Here is a 26,972-nt window from a genome sequence, read left to right as displayed (position 1 = left end):
AAGTACTTGAGAATTTGTCTGAATTCAGCAAGATATGAAATCATAGCGTCACTAATAAAAGTTTTATCATGTTTTTAAATCACACAGAAACAAGAAAATTTTCAGCAGATCCTCAAATGCAAAAGAGGATATTTGTTAGAGCTAGCTCAGAAAGAAGTTGTGAGATAACATGTCAGTACTTTTGTTTCTATTCAGCCTTCAATTTTCTCTTAGGAAATGCTTTATGTTTTCAAGTATTACCACAATGCAGTATTAAATTTCTTTAAATTTAAAGACACTTGCGATTTAATTGGTTGATTTCAGCAGACAGAGACAATTTTTTAAAATACTTGCCATATAAGGAGAGGGAGCATTATCATCTGAAACACTGTAGAATGACACTTCAACTGGAAGAGTCAAATGTGTGGGGCAGAAAATACCACTTGCCCCTACCTCAGCAGTAAAACCATCAACAATGCCAAGAGGATCTAAACGATAGTTCAAGACAGACTCCTGGAAGACAAAATAAATTTTAAGAAACAAATTTTAGAAGTTAACACATTCATTTCTTTTTTCATTTAAAGAAAAACGTTACTATGATTTCTGGTACCAAAAAAAATAGTTGCTACTCAAACAGAATCCAACAATATGTTAAAAAAATCATTTCTCACTATCAAGTGGGATTTATTCCAGGAATCCAAGGATGGTTCAGTATTTGAAAATCAATAAACATGATAGTCACTTCAATAAGAAAAAAGATAAAAATTATATGATCATTTCAACAGATGCAAAAAAAGCATTTGATCAAGTACAATATCTATTCATAATAAAATCCCTCAACAAAGTAGGTTTAGAGGGAACATACCTTAACACAATAAAGGCCTTAAATAAAAACCCACAGCTAAAATCATACTCAGTGGGGAAAAACTGAGAGCTTTTCCCCTAAGATCACGAACAAGACAAGGGTGTCCACTCTGAAGTCCTAGCAACAGCAATCAGACAACAAAAAGAAAAAAAGGAATCCAGATTGGTAAGGAAGAAGTAAAATTATCACTCTATGCAGATGACATGATCCTATATTTAGAAAACCCTAAAGACTCCACCAAAAAAACTACTAGAACTGATAAATGAATTCAGTAAAGTCTCAGGCTACAAAATCAGTGTGCAGAAATCTGTTCCATGTCTATATACTAATAAGGAAGCAGGAGAAAGAGAAATTAAGAAAACAATCCTACTTAAAATTGTACCAGAAATAGTAAGATACCTAGGAATAAACCTAATCAAAGAGGTAAAAAGACCTATACTCTGAAAACTATAAAACAATGATGAAAGAAATTAAAGAGGACACACAAGAAATGAAAAGATATTATATGCTCATGGATTGGAAGAGCAAATATAGTTAAAATTTCTGTATTACCGAAAGACATCTGCATATTTAATGCAACCCCTATCAAAATAACAACAGCATTTTTTTTTTTTTAATTTTTTTTTTCAACGTTTATTTATTTTTGGGACAGAGAGAGACAGAGCATGAACGGGGGAGGGGCAGAGAGAGAGGGAGACACAGAATTGGAAACAGGCTCCAGGCTCCGAGCCATCAGCCCAGAGCCCGACGCGGGGCTCGAACTCACGGACCGCGAGATCGTGACCTGGCTGAAGTCGGACGCTTAACCGACTGCGCCACCCAGGCGCCCCAACAACAGCATTTTTCACAGAACTAGAGAAAAAATACTAAAATTTATATGGAACCCTAGAAGACCCCAAATAACAAGAGAAATTTTTTAAAGTTTATTTTAAGAAAGAGTGCAAGCAGGGGAGGGGCAGAAAGGGGAAGAGAGAGAGAATCCCAAGCAGGCTCCACACTATCAGTGTGGAGCCCGATGTTGACTCAAACCCATGAACTGTGAGATCATAACGTCAGTGGAAATCAAAAGTTGGACACTTAACTGACTGAGCCACCCAGGTACCCCAACCAAAACAATTTTGAAAAAGAAAAGCAAAGCTGGAGACATCATAATTCCAGACTTCAAGTTATATTACAAAGCTGTAGTCATCAATATAGTATGGTACTGGCACAAAAATAGACACAATAGATCAATAGAACAGAATAGAAAACCCAGAAATAAACCCCCAACTATATGGTCAATTAATCTTTGACAAGGGAGGAAAGAAAATCCAGTGGGGAAAAGACAGTCTGTTCAACAAACGGTGTTGAGAAAACTAGACAGCTACATATGAAAGAATTAAAGTGGACCACTTCCTTACATCATACACAAAAATAATTCAAAATGGATTCAAGACCTAAATGTGAGACACCTAAAACCATAAAAATACTGGAAGAGAGCACAAGCAGTAATGTCCCTGATGTCAGCCACAGCAATATTTTTCTAAATATGTCTCCTGAGACACGGGAAATAAAAGCAAAAATAAACTATTGGGGCTACATCAAAATAAAAAACTTCCGCACAGCAAAGAAAACAATCAACAAACCTAAAAGGTAACTTAATGAGAGAAGATACTTGCATACGACATATATGATAAAGGATTAGTATCCAAAATATACAAAGAGCTCACACAACTCAACACCCAAAAAAAAAATAATCCAACTAAAATATGGGCAGAAGATATGAACAAGCACTTCTCCAAAGAAGTCATATAGGTAGCCAACAGACAAATGAAAAAATGCTCAACATCCCTCATCATTAGGGAAATGCAAATCAAAACTACAATAAGATATTGCCTCACACCTGTCAGAATGGCTAAAATAAAAAACATACACAATAAGTATTGGCAAAAATGTAAAGAAAAAGGAACTCTCTTGTACTCTTGGTGAGAATCCAAACTGGTGTAGGCACTGTGGTGAACAGTATGGAGGTTTCTGGGGTGTCTGGGCAGCTCATTCGGTTAAGCCTCCAACTTCAGCTCAGCTCATGATTTCACAGTTTGTAGGTTTGAGCCCCATGCTGGGCTCTGTGCTGACAGCTCAGAGCCTGGAGCCTGCTTCAGTTTCTGTGTCTCCCTCTCTCTCTGCCCCTCCCCTGCTTGTGCTGTTGATTCTCCCGCTCTCAAAAAATGTTAAAAAACAAATTAAGAAAGAAAAAAACAGCATGGAGGTTCCTCAAAAAGTTAAAAACTAGAACTACCCTACAATCCAGTAACCACACTACTAGATATGTACAGAAAAGATACAAAAACACTATTCAAAGGGATACATGCACCCCTGTGTTTACAGCAGCATTATTTACAATCGCCAAATTATGGAAGCAGCCTACAATACATGAATGTAAGATATAGGGTGTGTGTGTGTGTGTGTGTGTGTGTGTGTGTGTGTGTGTAAGTATCTATACACATACACACAGTTATACTGCTATATATATATATATATATATGTATATACATATGTATATACATACATACATACTGCTACACATACACACACACACACACACACACACATACACAAACACAATGAAGTATTATTCAGCCATATAAAAGAATGAAGCCTTGGCATTTGCAACAACATAGATGGAGCTAGAGAGTATAATCCTAAGCAAAATAAATCAATCACAGACAATTACCGTATGATTTCACTCATGTAGAATTTAAGAAACAAAACAAACAAGTAAAGGAAAAAGCGTTAACCCAAGAGCGTTAACCCAAGAAGCAGACTCTCATCTATAGAGAACTGATGGTTACCAGAGGGGAGGTGGGTGGGGGGATGGGTGAAATAAGTGATGGGGATTAAAGAGTGCACTTGTCATTGAAGAGCATAGGGTAATGTACAGAATTGTTGAATCACTACATTGTACACCTGAAATTAATATAACTGTATGTTAACTATGCTGGAATTAAAATCAAATTAAATTAAAAATAAAAATAAATAAATGACAGGTTAAACCCCCCCAAAAAAAGTTGCTACTATTTTCAAGTCCTTATTCAGATGTTCATTTGAACCGAAATCAACTTTTCTCTCTCAATCTTCTACAATCCTATGAAGTTTGGCCTCCTCTCACTCTTCCAATGCACACTGAACTATCCTTAAACTTCACCACTGTTCAAACCTAATTATTTAATATGTTATTCTTATCTCTGTAAATAAAACTATGTTCTACCAGAGCAGGTATAATAGAAATTTTCTTACCCTTCATAGAGCCTATTCAAGGTGCTAGACACAGAGAAGCACTTAAAATCTTGTTAACACTCTCAAGCTCACTTGATGACATAATCACTTGTAACAATTTAGTGCTAACTTGCTACGTATAAGAAACATTTTAGGGGCACCTGGCTGGCTCAGTTAGTAGAGCATGCAACTCTTGATCTCATGGTTTTAAGTGAGCCCCATGTTGGGTTTAGAGATTACTTTAAAAACCTTAAAAATATAAAGATTTAATATTCTTAAGATGTCACTTTTCCACATATTGACCTATTATCAACGCAATCCAAACAAAATCTCAGCAGTCTGTTTTGTAGGAATAGGTAAGCTAACTCTAAAATTTACATGATGAAGGGGAAAGGAACTACAATAGTTGAAGCAATTTTAAGGAAGAATAGGGGTGGTGCCTGGGTGACTCAGTCAGTTAAGCATCTGACTTCAGCTCAGGTCATGATCTGGCAGTTTGTGAGTTTGAGCCCTGCGTTGGCATCTGTGCTAACAGCTCGGAGCCTGAAACCTGCTTTGGATTCTGTGTCTCCCTCTCTTTTTGCCCCTCCCCCATTTGCACTCCGTCTCTTTCTCCCTCTCAAAAATAAACATTAGATTTTTTTTTTTAAAAAGAAAGAATAACATGTTAGAGAACTCACATTAGTTCATGTCAATTCTAAAATAATTGGGCATTCATGTTCATAAAAATGAAACTGGACTATAAACTACATATCATATATAAATCTTAACTCGAAATGGATCACACAACTAAATGTAAGAGCTAAAACAATAAAACTTGTAGGAAAAAAGTTTTGTGACCTTGGGGTCAAGCAAATAGTTCTCAACCACGGTACATGTGTCAATGTTTAGAGATATTTTTTACTGCTATACCTGGGGGGTAAGGGGCAGACGATGGTACTGAACTCTAATGGACAGAGACCAAAGATTCTACTAAATATCGTATAATGCATCAAACAGATCCCATAACAAAGAATTATCTGGCTCAAATATCAATAGTGCCATGGTGGAGAAGTGTTGGGTTAGATTTTTCAGATGCACTATCAAAATTAAGATCCATAAAAGAAAAGAATAAATTGGACATTTAACAAAACTAAAATTAAAATCTATTGCTCTTCAGGGGCGTCTGGGTAGCTCAGCTGGTTGAGTGTCCAACTCTTGATTTCTGCTCAGGTCATGATCCCAAGGCCGTGGGCTGGACGCCCACATTGGGCTCCATACTGAGCGAGTAGCGTACTTGGGATTCTCTCCCTCTGTCTTTCTCCCATGCTTGCATTCCCTCATTCTCTCTCTCTCTCAAAAACCATAAATGAAAAAAATAATTATTTGGAAAACATTATGTGCTTACTTGGGAAAGAAAAGCTAAATGATAAAGCACAGAAAAGAGGCTCAACAGTATGAGTAATCAGGGAAATACAAATTAAAACCACAGTTCAACAGCATTGCAAAACTACTAGAATGATTAAAATTAAAACGACTGACCCATGCAAACACTGGCAAGGATGTGGATGATCTAGAACCCCCATACACTACTAGGAGGAATTAAACATGGTATAACCACTTTGGAAAACACCTTGGCAGTTTCTTAAAAGAAGTTAAAGATATACCTACCATACTACCCAGACATTCCATTCCTAGGTAGTTACCCAAACAAAATGAAAACTTATGTCCACACAAAAATGCATCCATGAATATCCACAGCAGCTTTATTTGTAATAGCCCCAAACTAGAAACGACCCAAAGGCCTAGAATCAAGTGAGTGAATAAACAAATAGTGGTATATCAATATAATGGAAATAAAAAGAAATAAACTCTTGATACAAAGGACAACTATAAATTAAAGAGAACTTATGGGTTGGACAGTCTCAGAACGTCTCTGTATTTTTCTACTGAAGTCAAGTGAAAATATATGCATATCTGCACAAATAACATTCCAATGTATTGATCTTTTAACCATCTTCTCTTTCCTAAGGCTTTCACATATGAGATGCTCTTTTTCCCCACTCACAAATTTTCTTTTACTACAAAGGTTGCAGAATAAGTGATACTCACAATGGCCTCATGCCATTTTAAAATGACAGAGAATAGAGAGTTCAACAGTTCTGAAGTAATACTTTAAAAGTGACTGGAAAATAAATCAACTTATCATAACTATTTTAAAACTTTGAAAGACAGCTTCAAAATCAAATACAGTTTTAAATACAGCACACTGTTAACATAGAAAACTGCCATAACTCCAGTAAAGCTATTTAAATTAAAACTACTAATTTTACATTATTTTCCCATAAAAAAACCTCACCAATTAAATTCACTTTTAAAACTCCATTTACAGGCTTATGTTTCAGGTTGTTGTTTTTTTTTTTTTTTTTTTATTGATGTGCAGTTGGCATACAATATTAGTTTCAGGTGTACAACATAGTGATTCAATGTTCAAGGCTGTTTTCTAATTAAAGGTAGCTAATCCAATAGTACACTTGATCCCAAGTAGAAATATTCTTATTAAATAAAATAATAGCACATTATTGGAGACTAACCATTCCATTTTTTAAAATAATCTTATTTTAGAATAGTTTTAGGGGTGCCTGGGTGGCTCAGTTGGTTGAGCATCCTACTCCAGATTTCGGCTCAGGGTCATGGGATCAAGCCCCATGTTGGGCTCTGCGTCAAGCATGGAGCCTGCGTAAGATTAAGATATTCTCTCTCTCTCTCTCTCTCTCTCTCTCTCTCTCTCTCTCTCCCCCTCTGCTCTGCTTGCTCTCCCTTTCCCAAAAATAAAAAGAGAATAGATTTAGATTTGCAAAAGAGTTACAAGTATAGTACAAAAAAACATTTGATTTTGAAAATTAACCTCCTTGATCATGAAGGGGCTCCTATCAGTCCACCATCCTCCTTCCTTGGACTCAGAACCAGTACTATCAGGTAAGGTGTGGTCAAGTCCCTTCTCTGGCTAGAGTAACAGACACCTCACTCCAGTTTACCTAAGTCCTCTAACTCCCCTACAAGGTACCCAGTTATAAGATGGCAGTACCAACAATTCTAACTTCACTTCTCACAGAAAGGAAAAGGGAAAGATTTCAAGGCTTTGAAAAAATACAATCCATTTATTTATTTCCCTTTCACAAACAAATGACATAAATAACACCCTAGGTCTAGGTTAAGAAACTTCAACTCTTAAAATAGTTTTCAAAAACATTACCTCAAAATTTCCTAAGAGACTAAGACTTGTTATAGGTGGAGCACTAGAACTCAGAAATGGTTTTTCATGAATATCTGGATCATCTTCAGTGTTTAAACACGGTCGATGACTATTAAAAAGAAAATCAGCAAACAAACACATTAAGCACAGTATTTTCTAATTTATTTTTTGTATAAAATTAAATTAGGAGAATTTGATCCATTTTACTTAAACTACATGATAAAAAATTAATCCAACCAAATTTTAAGATATGAAATATCTAGTTTAAATTCCTGATTAGATTTTATGGTCTTTGTTCTAATATTTGACGAAAAAAATATAAATAATATCCTAGAAGGTTTCAAGGCAGAATTTATATCACATAGTGGCATCTGCTAGAAATATATAATGCAGTCTTCTTTATCAGTCTTCATTTTCAGTTAAAAATGAGAATATAAAGGCAAAATTATGTGACTAAAGAAAATAAGGAGAGTATTATTTGTCAACATGGACACATTTCCAAGGCTTTTTTTTTTGCAAAGAAGTGTAAGGTAAAGGAGGAGGTGAATGACCAGAAATATTCAAACTTACTTACGTGCTAAAACCAATGTATTTATTATGATGACCAATATACACTAGCTACTCATTGTCTTAATTTCTCCCTTCATCCTTAATAACTGTGTGAAATTAATATTGAAAATGATACCCAACTAGAAAATAATATTCCTATTAGAATTGTGATTATTAGAGTAAACATTACACAAGACTAGAAATTAGTATATTATTTCAAATACACAAATCAGTTTTAATATAAATACCTTCCAGATAAGCTTTTCAGATGCAGTAATGAAGAATCCAAATCAAAGCAACCTGATTGTGTCTTTCTTTGAGGAACCTAAGGTCAAAACAATCATTTGTGATATTTAAAAAGACTGTAATTTTTTCTTGAATTGATAGAACACTTTTCAAATGAAAGTTAAGCATATTTTACAAATACTGTAACTTCTCCCCAGTCTACTTACAATCATACTCTTTATTACATATTGTCCTTATTTCTCATGTTATTAACTGGTAGAAAAAAAATAAATAATTAACAAAAGCACTTTTACTAGGTTTTGACTCTTTAAGAAGCAGAATGTTTTTTCTAAAACAAAATCTTACATGGAATCTCAATATATAATAAGACTTTTACTTTTTTACTTTATATACTGTTAACCCTCTAACAACACAGGGATTAGGGGGCACTAATCCCCCCCGCCCAGCCTCTGCAGTTGAAAATCCACAAAAAGTTTTGGGTCCCCAAAAACTTAACTACTAATAGCCTACTGTTGACTGGAAGCCTTACCAACAGCATAAATAGCCAATTAACACATATTTTGTATGTTATATGTATTCTATACGTGTTGTTCAAGGGTCAACTGTACTTCTGTATTTTGTGAAGGGAGTAAAAGACTTATAGCTTTCAAATAAAAATAAACAACAAAAAAAAATTAAATGGTGATGGGAGCCTGGAGTCCTGCCAACTCTGCTACTCCTTTGTCCCTCCCTACCCACTGTGCATTTCTAAGAACTCTGGGGCTTCACAAAGAATAGGTTTGAAAAATACTGCTCCAGATGTTCAACCACCATTGTATACCACACATTACATTTAAGACCATGATCCAACCACCATCTAGCTGAAAATATCCTAAAAATAAAAGACCCAAATGTAAACTAAAGTTAAAATCACATACAACATGCAAGTTAAAAAGACTTGTTACTAGAATAAATATGTATTGTATACAGTACATTCATCATTAAGAAAAAAGATAATACTGAATGTCTAAGCAATCTCAATATTTTTGAGATTTTCATGAGTGCACCATGCTATTTTTTGTAGCTTGAACTTAATTGGGGGCACCTTGGTGGCTCAGCTGGTTAAACGTCCGACTCTTGATTTTGGCTCAGGTCATGATCTCACAGTTTCCTGAGTTTGAGCATTGACCCTGCAGAGCCTGCTTGGGATTCTTTCTCTCCCTCTCTTTCTGTCCCTCCCCTGCTTGTGCTCTCTCTCAAAATGAACTTTAAAAAAATTATATATAAAAAAGAACTTAATGTGAAGTTCTCAATCTAAATTCTCATGTCTTCAATTCTGAAAAGTTCTTTACCTTCATTTCTTCTGATACTGCATTTTCTTTGTTCCACTTAGTTCTACTTTTACAATTTGTACTACACTTCTATTCAGTATCTCATTTAATCCTCCATGGCTCTTCCATATTTTACCAACTCTCTTCCTTTCTGTACTTTATTCAAGATGCTTTCTTAGCATCTGTCCACCCATCACTACATTGCTATACAGCTGATTCTGATTCAATGTTAATCCTTCTGTATTTGTAGGCACACATGTTGTGTGTGTATACAGCAATTAAAATATTTTTCATATTTAAAATTTCTATTTAGTTTTTTCAAGTTCATAAGTCCTTGCATCCCTACCCCCTGTTTGTACCTGTCCCAGCAGAGGCATTAAACCCTAGCACTAAATTAGGTTCAGATATCCCAGAGGGCCATAATTTGCCTCATATGAGTATTTGGAGATTTATCTTTCTTTCTCTTACATTATATTATATACTTAAAGGTTATATCAGGTATTACATATTATTTTTATTAAAGGTTATATTCTATCCATGATTTCCGTCTTTGAGGAGGAAGAGTCTTTGTAGATGAACTCAGTCTACCATGCTGAACAGAAGTCTACAATGCTCTTTTTATCAGTATGATGCTGACAAATCTTTTTTCCTGATCACTTGGGTCTTTCGAAAGCACCTCATACCTAGGTCAAATGTTTGGTGTTATTTTAAGTTGTTTGGAATTCAGCTTCTCTAAGACAAACACCTAAGGTCCAAGTTATAAATTTAAATTCAAGATCTCTTATTCAATAATTATTTTTTGAACATAGGCCAGATATTGTATCCTTAGAGTTTACTTAAAAAAACACAGATAAAGTAGGGTGACTGGGTGGCTCAGTCGGTTAAGCGTCCAACTCCTGGTTTTGGCTTAAGGAATGATCTCACGGTTTCATGAGTTTGAGTCCTACATTGGGTTCTACACTGGCAGTGCAGAGCCTGCTTGAGATTCTCTCTGTCTCCCTTTCTCTCTGCCTCTCCCCGACCCACACTGTCTGTCTCTCCCAAAATAAATAAATAACTTAAAAAAAAAAACACGCAAAGCACCAAAAATTATCTTCTATCAGTAGCAAAATATATATGCTTTTACTTCTCCCTGATATTGATCACTTGACTCAGGTTTAACTGAAATGGCAGGTATACCAGCTAACAACTGATAGCTTACTATGTGTTAGGAATTATATTAATCATCCCCATAATACTAAAGCAGACATTATGCTAGGGTGAAGTCAGGGTGATTCCAAAGCAAGACTCCTAACCATTGCACTCAGATCTACAAATCTATTTGTAAATGTAGAGTGGGGAAATTTACATGTCTCAAAATAAGATGCTGCATGGGTTCCAAATCAAAAACAACCACAAATCTGATTCCCAAATAACTCAGCTGGTGATGTCAACCAGCTTCAGATACAAATTTATTTATACAAACCCTCTTGACACTAAATATTTTCTTTATATTTAGTAATAATTAAAAGATTAGACAAAAGAATTTCAGAGAAATTTTATAATCCTAATTTTTTTCATATTTTTAGTCTTTTCTCATATTAACACATAGCTATTAAATATATTAAAAAGTGGTTTCTAACTGGAAATTCCTTTTAAAGGCATTTACATTTTTCGGGTGCCTGGGTGGCTCAGTTGGTTAAGCAGCTGACTTCAGCTTAGGTCATGATCTCAAGGTTTGTGGGTTCGAGCCCTGCATCAGGCTCTGTGCTGACAGCTCGAAGCCTGGAGCCTGCTTTGGAGTCTGTCTGTCTGTCTGTCTGTCTGTCTCTCTCTCTCTCTGCCCCTCCCCAGCTCACACTCTGTCTCTGTCTCTCTCAAAAATAAAATAAAAAACATTAAAAAAAATTTTTTAATAAAAAAGTGCATTTAAATTTTTTTCAATTACAATTCAGATAAAATAATTTGTAAACATTTTAGATGTTTCCAAGTATTAATATGAAATAAGAGAAAGAAACCTTACAGGACTTGAGAGAAGAGGCAATCCAGTTCGAGGATGAAAAGCTCTGGTTGAGGTCCCATCTAAGGAATGAAAATTATGTTTCCGCCAGACACTTGAATGTTTCAGTGGTATAGTCTTCTGCTAGGAAAATAATTAATTTTAATGATAACATTTAAGTAATTTTGGTCTTATCCCTAATATGTACTGAGATATTACATCTTGGGTGGTAATGCTAATCATCTACAGATCTAGATCTACACACACACACACACACATATACACTTTAATAAAACAATGTCTAAGAGTTTTTTTTCTAAAGTACTGAATAAACTCAAATATTCTAAAGAAACTATGTCTAAATATAATCGTCTTATACATATGCTCATATTTATAAATACTCAGAGTCTAACATCTGGTAAGCTAATATTTGATACTTTTAATTTGTGAAAAAACAACTACTCACAGGTAGAAAAAAGAGTATTCTAAAATATAAAACTATGTTAATATTAAGAGTCGTTCTCAAAGCATGTAATTTGGTAGAGCACGACACAGAAATACAATAAATGTGAATTTAAAAATATATCTAATGCAGTTGCAGTACCATGTTTTTGATGTGATACAGAAACAAGCTATTTCTTAAGAGTTTAGGCAAGTTTAAACCCAAACACTAGAAATTCATAGCAACACATAAAAATCAGAAAAGTCTAATTTGGGTCCTGGCTCTGCCACTTACTAGCTTTGTAAGACCTTGGGCAAGTTACTTAAGCTCTCCAGTCCTAGGGTCCTCATTTGTAAACTGGAGTTTACTCTAGTTTACTCTCATAGTTTAGTGGAAGGATTAAGTATGCCAATATGTGTAAAATATTCAGAAGAGTGTCTGGGCACTTAGTAAATGTTGTATGATTATATTTAAAACAAGAGCATGAAAAACCGAATATTAGTAGCTTGAAAAATACAGTGGCCAAATTAAGTTTTCCTTTTAGGTACCAGAAAGGATCATGAAAAGCTAACTGTTTTTGTGACAATTATAGTTTTAGAAAATTGCAAACTACCATTTGATATAATCCATGTTAGATATTCTATTGAAAAACAGAAATTGGAAACATGGTACAATTATTAAAACTCTTATGTCCAGCAGAACTAATTTTACTGATAAAGAAGATAAACTAAGGACATTCAGATTTAGGTCAAGACAGTTAAAAAGTACTTTTCCAGGGGCACCTGGGTGGCTCAGTTGGTTAAACGTCAGACTTCGGCTCAGGTCATGATCTCTGGTTTGTGGGTTTGAGCCCCATATCCTGCTCTGCACTAATGGCTTGGGTTCCTGCTTTGGATTCTCGGTGTTCCTCTCTCTGCCTAATAATAATTTTCTAAAGCTAAAAAATGGTTTGGTAGAAAGTTAAATAAAATGTAAATAAGTATCTTTTATTTATATAGTACATTAAAGGTTCACAAAATTTCTTAAAATCTATTATATGATTGTCACAACTCTGAGATAGGCAAAAGAGATTTATCATTCTTATTTTAGAATGGAGGAAACTGAGGTTTTTAGAAGTTAAGTGACTTAAGGTCAAAATTGTGAAGTCAGGACAGGAACCCAGGCATTCTAACCAACAAACAGCCTCGTGACTTCTCTATAGATATTCCTAAAATCCCTAGCTGAGCAGTGGCATTACAACGGGTGCACTGTATTAGGCCAGAGCTACTAACAAATGATACATTAAGCTGATGTGAGTTTCATTTCTGACTCCTAATTACCCTCCAGCAATTGTCTAGTGTTGAAATAACCAAAAAAGGGCAATGGGAAGAATTCACCTAGCATTTGCTCTTAAGTAAGTAGGTTATTTTCCAAGGATGTTAATACTAGTTTTGTAGCAGGTTTATTAGAACTGACTGTATTTACTATAATTAATGGGCACCTTAGGCCTTTATAACTAGATCTTCTGTAAACAAAATTGAAACCATGATAAATGTTTGAGAATTATATTTGAAATATTAGATGTTACCTACCAACACCTCTGTATTTTTCAGTCGTTCACATGTAGACAAACAGTCTTTTACTTTCTTTCTCTGAGAACAGTTTTGAGATTTTTCATCAATTACCTCTTCTTTCTTATCCTGTTCAATTTTTAATAGGTCTGGCTTTTTGCATTTGCGAACTTCATTATCTGTATTGAGATAATTTTCTATACTATTAAGTTGAGTATTTTGCTCACATGTCTTAGGCCTTTCTGAGTCTTTATTTGAGCACTTGTTTTCATGTTTGTTCAAATATTCAGACATTTCCAACATAGTAGCTTTTATTTTTGAGTCATCTTTTTTGGAGTTATCAAATTCATGATTCTTAAAATATTCTGGATTAGAATTTTCATTTTTTATTCTTTTTTCCTTATACTTATCTGTGCAAATCTGTTTGTCAATACTGTTGCAATTTGAATACTTTTTATCAGTTTCATTGCTAATTTCTTGCTCCTTAAATTGACACTCAGAAAGTGTATTTTCCAATCTGACTGTCAAATCTAAGTTATTTTTTTTGCAGTGAGGCATATTTGAGGGAGTCAATAAACTAGTGGCTTTGTTCTGTGTCTCTTGAAAAGTATTTTGGATGGTTTCACTAGGATTGTCCTGATATAGATTTCTTCTTATTTGAGGTTTCAAAGAGGATTTGACTTTACCATTACATTTAAAATAACTAAATGATTTATTGGGTATTAAGTTTTCCCCTTCGCTGCTGTCTTCTAACAAGGAAATTTTTGTATTGGAAACGGAAACAGAGGTAACATCCTTGTTTTTCTTCCACAAAGTGTTGTCTTCATATGTACTCCTAAATACTTTCGAAGGAACCGAATTGGAGTCATGCATGTTGAATGACTGCCGGGGTATATGTGATGCAGTTGGATCAATATGCTCCAAGTGTTGAGCAATCCTTGCAATAACATCTTGTCGCTCCTGGAGTAAAGAGCCAATCAAAGGATTTGTCTCACCAACAGACTGACGAGAATAAAGACCATTGGAACTGCCAGTTTCACTTCGAGGAGTATCTGGTTTTACTTGAATTTTTCCCTCACTGGTGTCTTCTGAGGAGGTAAGCTCAGGACTACCAAAGGAAATGGAGAAAGTTTCTTTACATTTTCTCACATTTTCATTTTCTTTTGAAACCCGGAAAAGTTTTGAATTAAGTGAACTAGACTCTTGCATATTGAATGGATGTCCAGAAACAGGGGAAGTGCTTGGATCACAATGAATCAAATGCTGAGCAATTCTTGCAATAACTTCTTGTCGCTCCTGAATTAAAGAGCCTATTAAAGGATTAGTCTCACCAACTGACTGCCAGGAACTCTGGTGGCTAGAGACCCTGGAATCAATCACTGAAAATGATTTTAAAGTTCTCACTGGTGTTTCATGTGACTTTTTATCTCCTCTACCACTGAAGCCCAGAATATTGGCTTGACGTGTTCCATAGTCAGATTTACTGCCAGTGCCTGGATACAGTTTGACATTTTTGACAGCTGCAGTATATTCTGGAGTTGTGCCATTTTTTGCATGCAATATGCTTTCAGGTGCCATGGTCCAAGATTGTTTGCTACACAGACGCTGTGAACTATTTGTACTACATTGTTCTACTTCATTAGAATTGCGGTGCTGATGGACTTTAAGTTCATGTTCTTGAATTCTTTTCTCATAAAGGCCAATATTAGTGTGAATACTACAGGTCAAAACTGGATAATTAGATTGTCTGGGCAAGGACTGAACGCTGACTTTCAAGGCCACATTGTGAGAAACATTAGGAACAGGAAACACATGTTCAATCGGGGTCTGTGAAAAATTCCACTGCAGGTCTACATCAGCAGCACTGATTCTAGAATCATATAGAAATATACAGAATCAATGCATTGTAATGCGTATAACGTTATCATCTATTATAAAAAATTTTCAACAGTTACATACTTATCTTTATTTGTATTAATTACTATTAAGGGTTTACTTTCAGCTACTTTACCATGCATGTCATTCTGAAAAAACCAACATAAAAAGCACAACAGTTTATGCTTAGAATAGAGATTTTTTATCTGAAATTTATTGTCAAATTGGTTTCCATACAACATCCAGTGGTCATCTCAACAGGTGCCCTCCTCAATACCCATCACCCACGCTCCCCGCCCTCCCACCCCCCCCCATCAACCCTCAGTTTGTTCTCAGTTTTTAAGAGTCTCTTATGTTTTGGCTCCCTCCCTCTCTAATCTTTTTTTTTTTCCTTCCCCTCCCAAATGGTCTTCTGTTCAGTCTCTCAGGATCCACATAAGAGCGAAAACATATGGTATCTGTCTTTCTCTTCTTCACTTAGCATAACACCCTCCAGTTCCATCCACATTGCTACAAAAGGCCATATTTCATTCTTTCTCACTGCCACTTAGTATTCCATTGTGTATATAAATCACAATTTCTTTATCCATTCATCAGTTGATGGACATTATGGAAAGAGCCTAGAGATGATCTTTTTACGAACACTAGACTACTTAGGCATTAAAGCTCAAGAATACTATAATTTAGAATTATTTCTTAAAACAAAAAAAATGGCATTTACTCTAAATAAATTGATTTAGCTAATTCTGTTGTACAAGGTGATTAAGAGATACTCAATCTCAGGGCCAACTGCCTAAAGAAACAATTAGACACTTGGTCAGCAGCCTGTAAATTTACAGTTTTCAAGATGCAAAAATTAAATAAGTCTACCATTATGGAAATTCGGCAGCCCAGAAAGTTTTTATACATAAGCCCATTGGGGGTTCTTTAAAGCTAAAAAGCTCTCTGAAAACCATTCTATGCCGGAGGTGCCTGGGTGGCTCAATTGGTTAAGCATCTGACTTCGGTTCAGGTCATGATCTCACTGCTTGGGAGTTCAAACCCCACGTTGGGCTGTGTGCTGACCGCTCAGAGCTGAAGCCTGTTTCTGATTCTGTGTCTCCCTCTCTCTCAAAAGTAAACAAACATTAAAAAAATAAAAAGCAAATTAAAAAGAAATAAAGTAAAATTCATACTGATTCGCATTTAAATTCTCTAACTTGTTTTGAGAAAATCTTCAGTAAATTTTATCCACTTACATTTAGAAATGAAGGAAATAAACTGCTTAAAAGGTAAAATATCATTCAGTAGCTAACCAACAAGGTTAAATACACACTGTCCTTATTTTGCCCAAGACATACCTGTAAAGAATATTTCGTGGAATAGCACCATGGGAAACACTCAGCCAAGCACTTAATTGAGAAAAAAACACAAATGAGCGGACAGCCAATAGAAGAGTCTTCTCTTCAATAAATCGATCGCCACTCCTAAGGGAAGTAAAAAGTATCCTTTAAATGTCAGCAAGTACAAAATGATTGAACTTTAGAAATACAGAAGCTAAAATAAATATATTCTGGATATGTGCTTTCAAGAGTATCGAAGTGCATTTACTAGTGTCACTTGAAGTCAGAGAAGAACTAAATGTCTAAATTTTACTATCATTAGAGTCAAAGACATGATACATTACTAAAATAATTTATAGAAGCAATGGAAAACCTGATTTAGCAAGAACAACTTGAAACTCAGTTCAACAACTTACTGTCGAGGAACTGGCTCCAATATCCATCTTTCTAATAATAATGCATCTTGCTTAATTGCAGGATCATTGAGATCAATTCCATCTGTGGTGGGCCCATCATCACTGTAGCAGCAATCTGGGAGTAACATCACTTCCACCATGATTGGAAGGTTATTCTTCCACAACAGTAAGACCTCAGACCTAGTTCTTCTGGCTTGGCGACACTTAAGAGAAAATGAATGTAAGCGAAATACCTCAATAACCCAAGGCATTTTATATTTACAGTTTAAAATAGACATCTATATGAGAAATGAGTCAACTATAGATCTTTGTTTAGGCTTATTTAGATTTCCTCATTAAATAGTGGATTAACACTAGTGAGTTCTAGAGTACAAGGATTAGTACTGAACATTTATGATGCAAAGTTTCTTGGGGAGGGGGATATTTCTGCTCTATTTTGTGGAAAAATAACTGTCATACACCACGTCTGACAGGCCTTGAGGTGGCCCAGCCTAGTTTGTAACTATGTCATTGTTACAAAATAAAGATTCATTCTAAGTAAAAACCAAAATATTAAAATCTCATTTTCATTAAATGCTCAAAATAGACAAGATTTTAAAAATGTAAAATTTTGGACTACATTTAAGAAACTGTTGGGAAAATCCCTATAGCAAATTATACAGTACCTATCAAAATAACTATTTTTAACATTATATAAAAATACTACTATGATAGCAAAAAGTATCCTCCCGTAGGAAAAAAGAAAGGAATATAAAAGGGAAATTGGTTAATCTGAAGAAAATAATCATGAAAATAATTCTACCAAATAAACACAAGATCAATAGCAACAATTATCTTAAATCTGGCGAGTAAGAAGGCAGGTATGATTTTGGCTGTCACCCTGCATGCTGATCTGCAAAGGTACCTACTGTGACTTTAAGAGCATCGCTTAAGAGTTAGGGGTATTAGCTATGGTCCAAGATTAGGATTTTTTTTATTGTAGTTATAAGTGATTTTAAACTTAAGTGTGAACATTTTAATTGTCATGGAACAAAAGTGATCACAGAATTTAAACTAGTTTATATGAAAGAAAAAGAAAATATACTCAATACACAATTCTCACCTGAGCCAGCTTGTCACTACATTCATGTTTGGAAGTTACTGGGTAACAGGACTGTGCTGGAGGGCAATGGAAACTTTCTGTGCGACCTTTTACAGAACATTCAGGTGTTCGTCCTTCTGTTATTAACAAGGCCAAAGAGACCAAGAACTCCTCTGCATCATATTCAAAATATTCATCTAGAGTATCTGGTTTAAAAAAAAAATGAGTCTCTAATTTAATGTATTCTTGTTAAGAACTCACCGTTTACACCTAAAATACTTAATGTCACAATCTATATTCAAGTATATTCAGTAACAAAGAGTGAAAGGGGGGTAAAAATCAGGCAATTAAAATACAGTAAACTCTTGATTCACAAGGTATACAAGGTAAGGAGAGAATGGATAATTCCAAATTTCAGTTAAGACAAAGATGGTTGAAATTATAGCATAAAATTATTTTTATGTCAATTTCAGTTAAAATGTCTAAGATTTAGGAATAAATTTATAATCCTATAGATATTTAGATATCTTATATTTTTCAGATGTCAAGTGCAACAGTTTTTATACCCAAAATTTCACCAATAACCAAAAGGTTAAAAGGTCTTATTATGTCATATTGTTTAGCTGTTTTATTACTATTATTAAATATTAAGGATGCAAATTCAAATACATGTTTCTCCCTTTCTCTCCTTTGTCCCTTTCTTATCTAGTTCCTTATTCTTACAACCCATCTGTGCTATGGACATTCAGAGCTCTGGAGTCCTTCTCTGCCTATGCCTTACAGTATTAGTAGTTTCAAAAGGAGAAATGTTATAATTATCGCAGCAGATGCAGGCCCAAATTACAATATATAAAGTGTGAATTTTGTTGTTGTTATTGTTATTATGCAGTTCCAAACAATTTGATACGCAGGTGTTCTCACTTATTTGTAGTAATTTTTAAATTTCTCGCAAGTGCTCCAAGTTTGTGAAACAGTTAAGTTTCAAAAGTGTTAACCTGTTACACGAGTTGAACACTAGTGCAAATGTACACACACAAATTCAATTTGTTGTGTAATCCAATTAAATAACACATACTTTAAGTACTTGCTACACTGTATTAAGTGACAGGAGATACAGAATTGTACTATGGCATAGACCCTAGTCTCAAAGGGTTCGTGATTCATAAATCATCTTCAAAACAAATAGAACACTACAGCATTTAATACATTCCAACGTTTTTCAGATAACAGTGGTAAAATTTTGCAAAAGAGGTAGGCATTGAAATACACAAAAAGAGTCAGACCTATAAATACAAAGAACAAATTGTTGGTTGTCAGAGGCAAGGGGGCTGGGAGATGGGCAAAATTTGTGAAGGAGAGTGGGAAATACAGGCTTTCAGTTATGGAATAAATAAGTCAAGGGAATAAAAGGCACAGCATAGGGAATATAGTCAATGATATTCTAATAGCGTTGTTTAGTGATAGATGGTAGCTACACTTATGAGCACAGCATAGAAAATCTGAATCATTATGTTGTACACAGGAAACTAATGTAACATTGTGGGACAACTATACTGAAAACAATTTTTTTTTAAAGGAGGTAGGCATTGAGCAGAACCAGGAGAGAGAAAGTGCAACTTGAGTAGAGAATCTGTATAGAGAAAGCGTGCAAAAGAAAGGACTGGAGCCAGATTATGAATAGCCTTGAAGGAAATGACGAAGAATGCCCATTTCTAGCATCAGGAAGGCTTATCTGGAAAAGCAGCAGCCTTCAAAGCCAACTTTATTGAGTTGGTATTTTAAGACCATTCAGAAAATATTCCCTAAAATGACCATGTGCAACATATAAAATAACAGTGAACACTTACTAACAATGTCAGACATTGCCAGTTCTAAGTACTTTCTACACATTAATTCATTCTATCCTCAGAGCAGCTCTATAAGGCGGAAACTGTTACTACCATTTTAAAGGTAACTGAAGCATAGAGATGTTAAGTAACTTGCCCAAGATTACCCAGCCAGTAAAGAATGAAGTTGGAATTTGAATCTACAGTCTGGCTCCAGAATCTGGTTCCTTAACCACTACTACCTCATGCCTGCTTTCTTTCATTGCAGCTATAAAAACTGTTATTACATACTTTAGTATATGTTTATAAAAATGTAAGTAAAATAATAATATGCAACATATATATTAATAATACATATTGGAACAGACAGCCCCTCATCAGCTTACTATTTTTTGACTTGACGATGGTGTGAAAGTGATTTGGCTTTTGATCTGGTCCCAGACCAGCAATATGGTAGGGTCCTCTCGTGATGCTGCACAGCTGCAGTGAGCTCCAGGGCCCAGTCTGCCACATGATGGAGAGGGCAAACCACCAATACACTTACAACCATCTGTACCACCACAACCATTCTCTTTCTCTCATTTCCAGTACAGTGTTCAATAAATTACAGGCATATTCAACACTTTATTATAAAATAGGCTTTGTGTTAGATGATTTTGCCCATCTGTAGTCTAATGTAAGTGTTCTAAGCACATTCAAGGCAGGCTTGGCTAAGCTATGACATTTGCTAGGTTTGGAATGTTAAATGCATTTTTCACTTAAACCTATCATAAGTTGAAAATGTCTTATCAGGATGTAACCCCGCTGTAAGTCAGGGAAGATCTGTAGTTTCCAGGGATAGAACCCTAGTTTATAATAATGTGACAAGAAAAACAAGAGAGTGATCTCAACTTTCCACTTTCCTCTAGAAATCAATTAGATTATAAATCAAAGGTTTCCTGTAGTCCCTTGGGATTCACTGAGTTAAATCCTGGTGTCCTTCATGGAGAATCAAAAGATGTAAAAAGGATTCCATTCAATCCCTTTCTCTGGTGGTTCTGTGGGTTTTCAAAGCTACCTCAGGCTTGCCATGGGCTACATGGCATGATTTCAGCTCCTGAGATATTTCTCTGGGCTCATCCTGTTCCTTTCCCTGAGTTTGTCAGGTAATCCTGGAAAACTAAGAATTGTGACAGAGCAGTGGCTCCTAATCTTTGGAATGCTGAATGATGCCAAGATGTCAGCTACTCCATGTGAATACCAAGGATGATCCACAGCCTAAGCAATAAGTCTTACATTTATGTGCTACTACTTAAAAAAAAAAAAAAAATCTATACTTGAGAAAAAACCTACAAGGTCAGATTAAGAAAGGGGGAAGGGCAGAAAGAGTGGGGAGAATGACAGTGTTATCCTTATGCCTGCAAAACTATAATTTATCTCTAAAGCCCTAGCAAATAATGGCTTACACACCAGGAATTATCAAGTTTAAAGTGATAAAAACTAAACTATTACAAAAATAACTTTTTTTAAAGTTTATTTATTTATTTTAAGAGAGGGGCAGCGAGAAAGGGAGAGAACCCCAAGCAGGTTTAGTGCTGTCAGTGTAGAGCTCAATGTGGGGCTCAAACTCACAAACCATGAGATCATGACCTAAGCTGAAATCAAGAGTTAGATGCTCAAGTGACTAAGCCATCCAGGCACCCCCAGAGTGTTAAATATTTAAATGAAAAACTTAAAACAAAGATTAGAGATGACAGTAGTTATATATTAGTTATCTATGTAACCATTACATAAAAATTACAGGACATCTAGGTGGCTCAGTTGGTTGAGCATCTGACTTTGGCTCAGGTCATGATCTTGCAGTTAGTGAGTTCGAGCCCCGCTGTCACTCAGCACTGCTGTCAGCCTATCAGCAGAGCCCACTTTGGATCCTCTGTCCCCTCTCTCTGCCCCTCCTCCGCTGTACTCTCCCAAAAACACATATTAAAAACAAAACAAAACAAAACAAAACAAAACAGAACTGCAACGAATAGCATGGATTATACTGTAGCATTATGAAAAATAAAATACTACCTAAATGCATGTGACTTTATGATGACAACCTTTAGGAACTGTCAGGAAAAATGTAAGGATGTCTGAATTTTAAGAAATGAGAATACTAAATCACAGTGGCCATTAGAAAAAGTTACATAGTTAAAATTTTAATAATGTCAACCTCTAAAACACCAGACAGCAGAGACTACCATAAGGAATACGAACAATAACTGAGAACTATGTCATGCTAAAGAAAATTCACTCAATAGAACTTGATATTTTGAGCTTATTCTAGAAGTAAGTTATGATTTTAGGGCCTCTGAAAACAATGTACCTTTATAAAAACAAAAGGTGTTTCATATCTAGACAAATATGGACTGTTAAACTTACCTAGTAGTTACATATTTTAGAAGAAATAAATTATTTGATATAAAGCATAGCATTGAAGCAAACAAAGGATGTTACAAGTTTTCACAGGCTATGAAGGACAGATCTTTGGAGACTGGAGATTAATGAATCAAAACATAGTTCTAGAATCCCTCTACCTCCAAGACCTCAATGAGGATTGGGTTTACACCAGTTTGACTGAGAGCCATGACCAGACTGGCTGCTTTTGTAGTAGCATGCACTTCTGGCTGTGGAGTTTAGCTATTTCTTATACAGTTCCCCATCTGTTCTGTTTAATAAAAGAGGTGAACAATTTGGTAACTGGGAAAACTCTGATCAGAGTGATCCACAGATAAAATGGACTAACTCTCAGTAGAAGTAAATTCTTTATCACCAGGGATATTCAAGGACAGACTGAGAGACACATCCCAGGGGTGTGATTGAAGGTATTCAGCTAGTTAAGTGGTAGCAAGAGTTCTTTCAACCCTGAGAGTCTATGAATCTGTTCTTCAGAAGCAGCACAGAAAAAACCCTAGGAGAGAAGCCAGAACCACTACCTCCTTCTTAGGAGCCCCAGGAGCCCCTCTGAACCAGTTCTCATCATAGAGTGATTCAGAAAAAACTCCCAGGATAGCTCAGAGCTTCTTCAAAGCTCTGTGTAAAACGAATGAGAGAAGAAGGTCTTACCCATCACTGGGCTGCTAGATATGCGGTTCAGTTTACTTTTTTTTTTTTTTTTTAGTATTTTTAATTTATTTTAAATATAGTTTATTGTCAAATTGGCTTCCATACAACACCCAGTGCTCATCCCAACAAGTGCCCTCTTCAAGGTTCACTTTACTTCTAAAGCCTGGCAAGGTAGCAGAAAATTCCACACTTCTAATGACATGGAAGACAATGACAAGACAAGCAGGAGAATAACCTGGGGGTTGCTAAAAAAAAAAAAAAAAAAAAAAAAAAAAAAAAGTTTCTCTAACAATAAGGTCCTTTCAACTTCATAAAGGACAATCTGGTAATATGAATCAAAATCCTCTTTCTATAAAATAACACATACACTGAGCTGAATATTAAAGGATATTTATTTAAATGTTTATACCAATTTAAAAAATGGAATAAACGTAAATGTCCAATAATACAGGACTGGTTGATATACTGTGGTATAGTTATATCTAAAATAATGATATAGGTCTACTTTTGACAAGGAAAGATATTTATAAAATATCTTGAAATTGAAAACATAGTGTTTCAAAAGAAAGAGTGTTATGATCATGTGTTTGTGCCACAATCACATGTGCCATGTACACAGAAAGATGTATATATAATAAAATATGATCAGCCCTTTCATAAAGCTAACATACAAACACATAAGCTAAATTTTAAATAAACTACTGTTCTCTGATTGGTATTAGATAAATGATAAGGCCTTTTAATTGAAAAATAACATGTAAATAAAAGCATTACCTAGTGTCATACATTTTAGCCACTGTCTTATAGAACTCCTACTTAGTAGGCTGTAGTTTAGTTATTTAATATAGGAATTCGTGAAGACAAACACAGGTAACAGCATAGGTTGAAATAACTTAGCAGTTTAAAATGCTTTTTTTGCTTTTTAAAAATAAAATTTTAAAAATTAAGTGAGATCTAGAGTCTTATACTAACAATATGAGAAACATATATGTAGGGAACTGAGAATGGGTGTTAAGAATTAGTGGAAAAGATTATTCTCAAAGAACTGGATTCTCTGTTGGCATAACCAGTATATTGGTATTAAGACTCCATTTATTCAACAATTATTTATTATATACATACTATTATATACCTCCTGTGTGCCAGGCACTTTCCTAAACACTGGGACTTGGAACTTATATTCTAGTGGTGGTGGAGAAAAACAAGAACAAATTAATAAGAAAAATAGCAGATAGTGGGGTACCTGGGTGGCTTAGTCAGTTAAGCCTCCACCTTCAGCTCAGGTCATGATCTCATGGTTCTTGGGGTTGAGACCCGCATCAGGCTCTGGGCTGACAGTTCAGAGCCTGGAGCCTACTTTGGATTCTGTGTCTCCTTCTCTCTGCCCTTCCCCCACTCATACACTGTCTCCCTCTCTCTCTCTCAAAATAAAATAAACATTAAAAAAATTTTTTTAAAGACAAATATCAGATGGTGTGAAGTGCTATGCTGTAAGTGTAAAAAGAGTGAAATGAGAATGCTTATTGTGAATGTTTATATCAAGTGTTCAGAGAAGGCTTTTCTGAGTAGGCAACATTTAAGCTGAGATCTGAGCAAGGAGCTAGCTATTCAGAAATTAGGGGAAAGAGCATTCTGAGCAAAGGGTCTAAGGTGAGAATGAATGGGTAATGTCCCAGGTAAGTGAGGCTGGAAAGGCAGCAAGAAGAAAAGGAAGATGAAGATCAGAATGGTGGTGAGGGACTAGATTATACAGGATGATTTTGAAGCTCTCGAGGAAAGAGTTGAAATTTTGTCATAAATTCAATGGGAAGCCTTTGGAGGTTTTAATTAGAGAAATGGCTTGATCTGATTTATTTTTAAAAAAAACTTTATTTTTGAGAGTGATAGAGCTAATGTGCAAGCAGGGGAGGGGCAGAGAGAGAGAGAGAGAGAGAGAGAGAGAGAGAGAGAAAGAGAATCCCAAGCAGGCTCCGTACTGTTAGCACAGAGGTGACAGAGCTGAAGTCAAGAGGTATAAACTTAACTGACTGAGACATCCAGGCAACCCTGATTTACATCTTAAACTGATCACCTTGGCTGCTATGTTGATAATAGGAATAAAAACCAAAGTAGGTATACTAGTTAGGAGGCTACTGTAGTTGTCCAGGGTTAGGGATATAGCTTAGGGAATCATTGGCAATTGGAGAGTATTCACAATCAAGAGCTACCTAAAGGAATATGTTGGGAACTCATGACAGAGCCTGGAGGCACTCCACCAAGTAGTGATCTGAGAGAGGATGATGAACCAGCAAAAGGAGCTGTCAAGTATATTGTATCACAGAAGCACAAGGAAAAAAAAATGTTTCAAGGGCAGAGCCAATGGTTTCAAATACCAGTGAGGTTTAATAAAATGTAAACAAAGATGTGACCACTGGATTTGACAATAAGCAAGTCACTGGTGACCATGAATGACAATAGTGATCTCAGTAGACAGTGATGGAAGACTAGGCAGATATGACATACATTGTCAATTATTCTGAAGAGTATAGATGATAAATACAAAAGTCTACTTTCTGAGTCCCGAGAAAAATGACCATTCATGTATTACAACAGCCCTTTCTATAAAAACAAGGTAAGTATTAAATACACATCATCATCACTCAAAATGGTCTTCAAATCTCAAAATGAGAATAAAAGAAGTTCCCTTCTAAGTCTATGAGACAAGGGTAGGAGATTCTCCCTCTTTATGGTCCTGAAATCCAGCCACTAAATCTTACTAATCTTACTTTAAAATTTTTCTTTGATTTAAACTTTTTTTTTTTTTTTACCTCAAGACAGTTAACCTAAGTTAGGCTCTTACTATTTTATGCCTGAATTACTACAACAGTCTCCTAGCTATGGTCTAGGACTCTAAGCCTCTTCTTACTCACTTTGCACTTGAATGCAATTAATATTCCTGAAGAGCCATTTCATCACATTCCTCTTCATTCTAAGTTTTCGGTTTGTTTTACTGGCTCCCTAACTGCCCTCTGATTTAATGTAAACTCTGACATTAGGGCCAGGACCACACTACACTTGGCTGTGCACTGCCAGGTTCTGATGTGAATGCTGCATCTTGGATACACACTGAGGTGACCCTGCTTTAGACTCCACCTTTGGAGTCTTAACTTTCTCCACCTTTGCTTCTTCATCTCTTTTACTGCTCCCCCCATATTCTCTCTGTTCCAGCCAAACTGTGACCTATTCCATGCTTGTGCCACTCCTTGTTCTTTTTCATCTATTAAACATGGCTGATTCTTCTCCTTTCCAACAATTCTGAGCTTTCTGAAAAGTTTCTTGATTCCCTATTTTTTTTTCCTCACAAAAGAGCCCTTTCCTAACTCATTTCCACACTCATCTTTCACTGACATTATACTCTTCCCCAGAACTTAGGTAAGCCATGTAGGCTATGAATGGTTACTTCAGGGTGCTGGCTCACAGTCCTAAGGTCATGAATTTCACCTCCACATGGGTAAGTTTCACTGTGTTCCATAAACAGGCTGTACTGCTAACTTCAGGCAACCTTTGCTCAAACTTGGGGCACTTACCACAAATGTGAACATGAAAAAAGAAAGGATAGATCAGTGCAAATCAACCATCACTTCAAGAAAAACTAAGCACTATATTAACAGTTCCATAGGTAACTCAGCCCATCCATTTCTTTATAACAATATTTTTAATATTTCATGGATATGTATCTCAATGGGTTAAATTCTATATACACTGAAAAAATTTTGGTTTCTCATCTTTATGTTCCAATCTCAAAGATAAGTGTTTCATGGTTCTGTTTCAGGCAAAAATTGTAAGGGAGCGTACCTTACTTCCAGATGAAGAAAATAAGGCACAAAGACAAGTTTTCTTTAAAAAAATTTTTTTAATGTTTTATTTATTTTTGAGAGCAAGAGAGACAGAGCACGAGCAGGGGAGGGGCAGAGAGA

General features: G+C 35.4%; 1 protein-coding gene across 5 annotated transcripts in view; it reads right to left on the bottom strand.

Moving 5' to 3' along the window:
- FAM214A (family with sequence similarity 214 member A) overlaps positions 1-26,972 on the bottom strand; it is an 88,869-nt gene that overhangs the window by 10,426 nt on the left and 51,471 nt on the right. For 3 of the 5 annotated variants that reach the window (XR_003969442.1, XM_030318153.1, XM_030318151.1), the window contains exons 3-10: positions 18,125-18,309; positions 17,023-17,225; positions 16,625-16,750; positions 13,431-15,279; positions 11,442-11,561; positions 8,132-8,208; positions 7,335-7,443; positions 334-492 (exon numbers count right to left, since the gene is read on the bottom strand). Coding sequence is in view for 4 of the 5 variants with exons in the window: in XM_030318153.1 (XP_030174013.1) it covers positions 334-492; positions 7,335-7,443; positions 8,132-8,208; positions 11,442-11,561; positions 13,431-15,279; positions 16,625-16,750; positions 17,023-17,225; positions 18,125-18,309 (2,828 nt within the window). In the remaining variant the exon portion in view is untranslated. The remainder of the gene's footprint in view (positions 1-333; positions 493-7,334; positions 7,444-8,131; positions 8,209-11,441; positions 11,562-13,430; positions 15,280-16,624; positions 16,751-17,022; positions 17,226-18,124; positions 18,310-26,972) is intronic. The other 2 variants (XM_030318154.1, XM_030318155.2) reach the window with 2 other exon arrangements.

This window comes from Lynx canadensis, chromosome B3 (assembly GCF_007474595.2).
Source record: "Lynx canadensis isolate LIC74 chromosome B3, mLynCan4.pri.v2, whole genome shotgun sequence".
Lineage (NCBI taxonomy): Eukaryota > Metazoa > Chordata > Mammalia > Carnivora > Felidae > Lynx > Lynx canadensis.
Note: the sequence above shows the minus strand (reverse complement) of the source record. Positions and strands in the feature narration are given on the sequence as shown.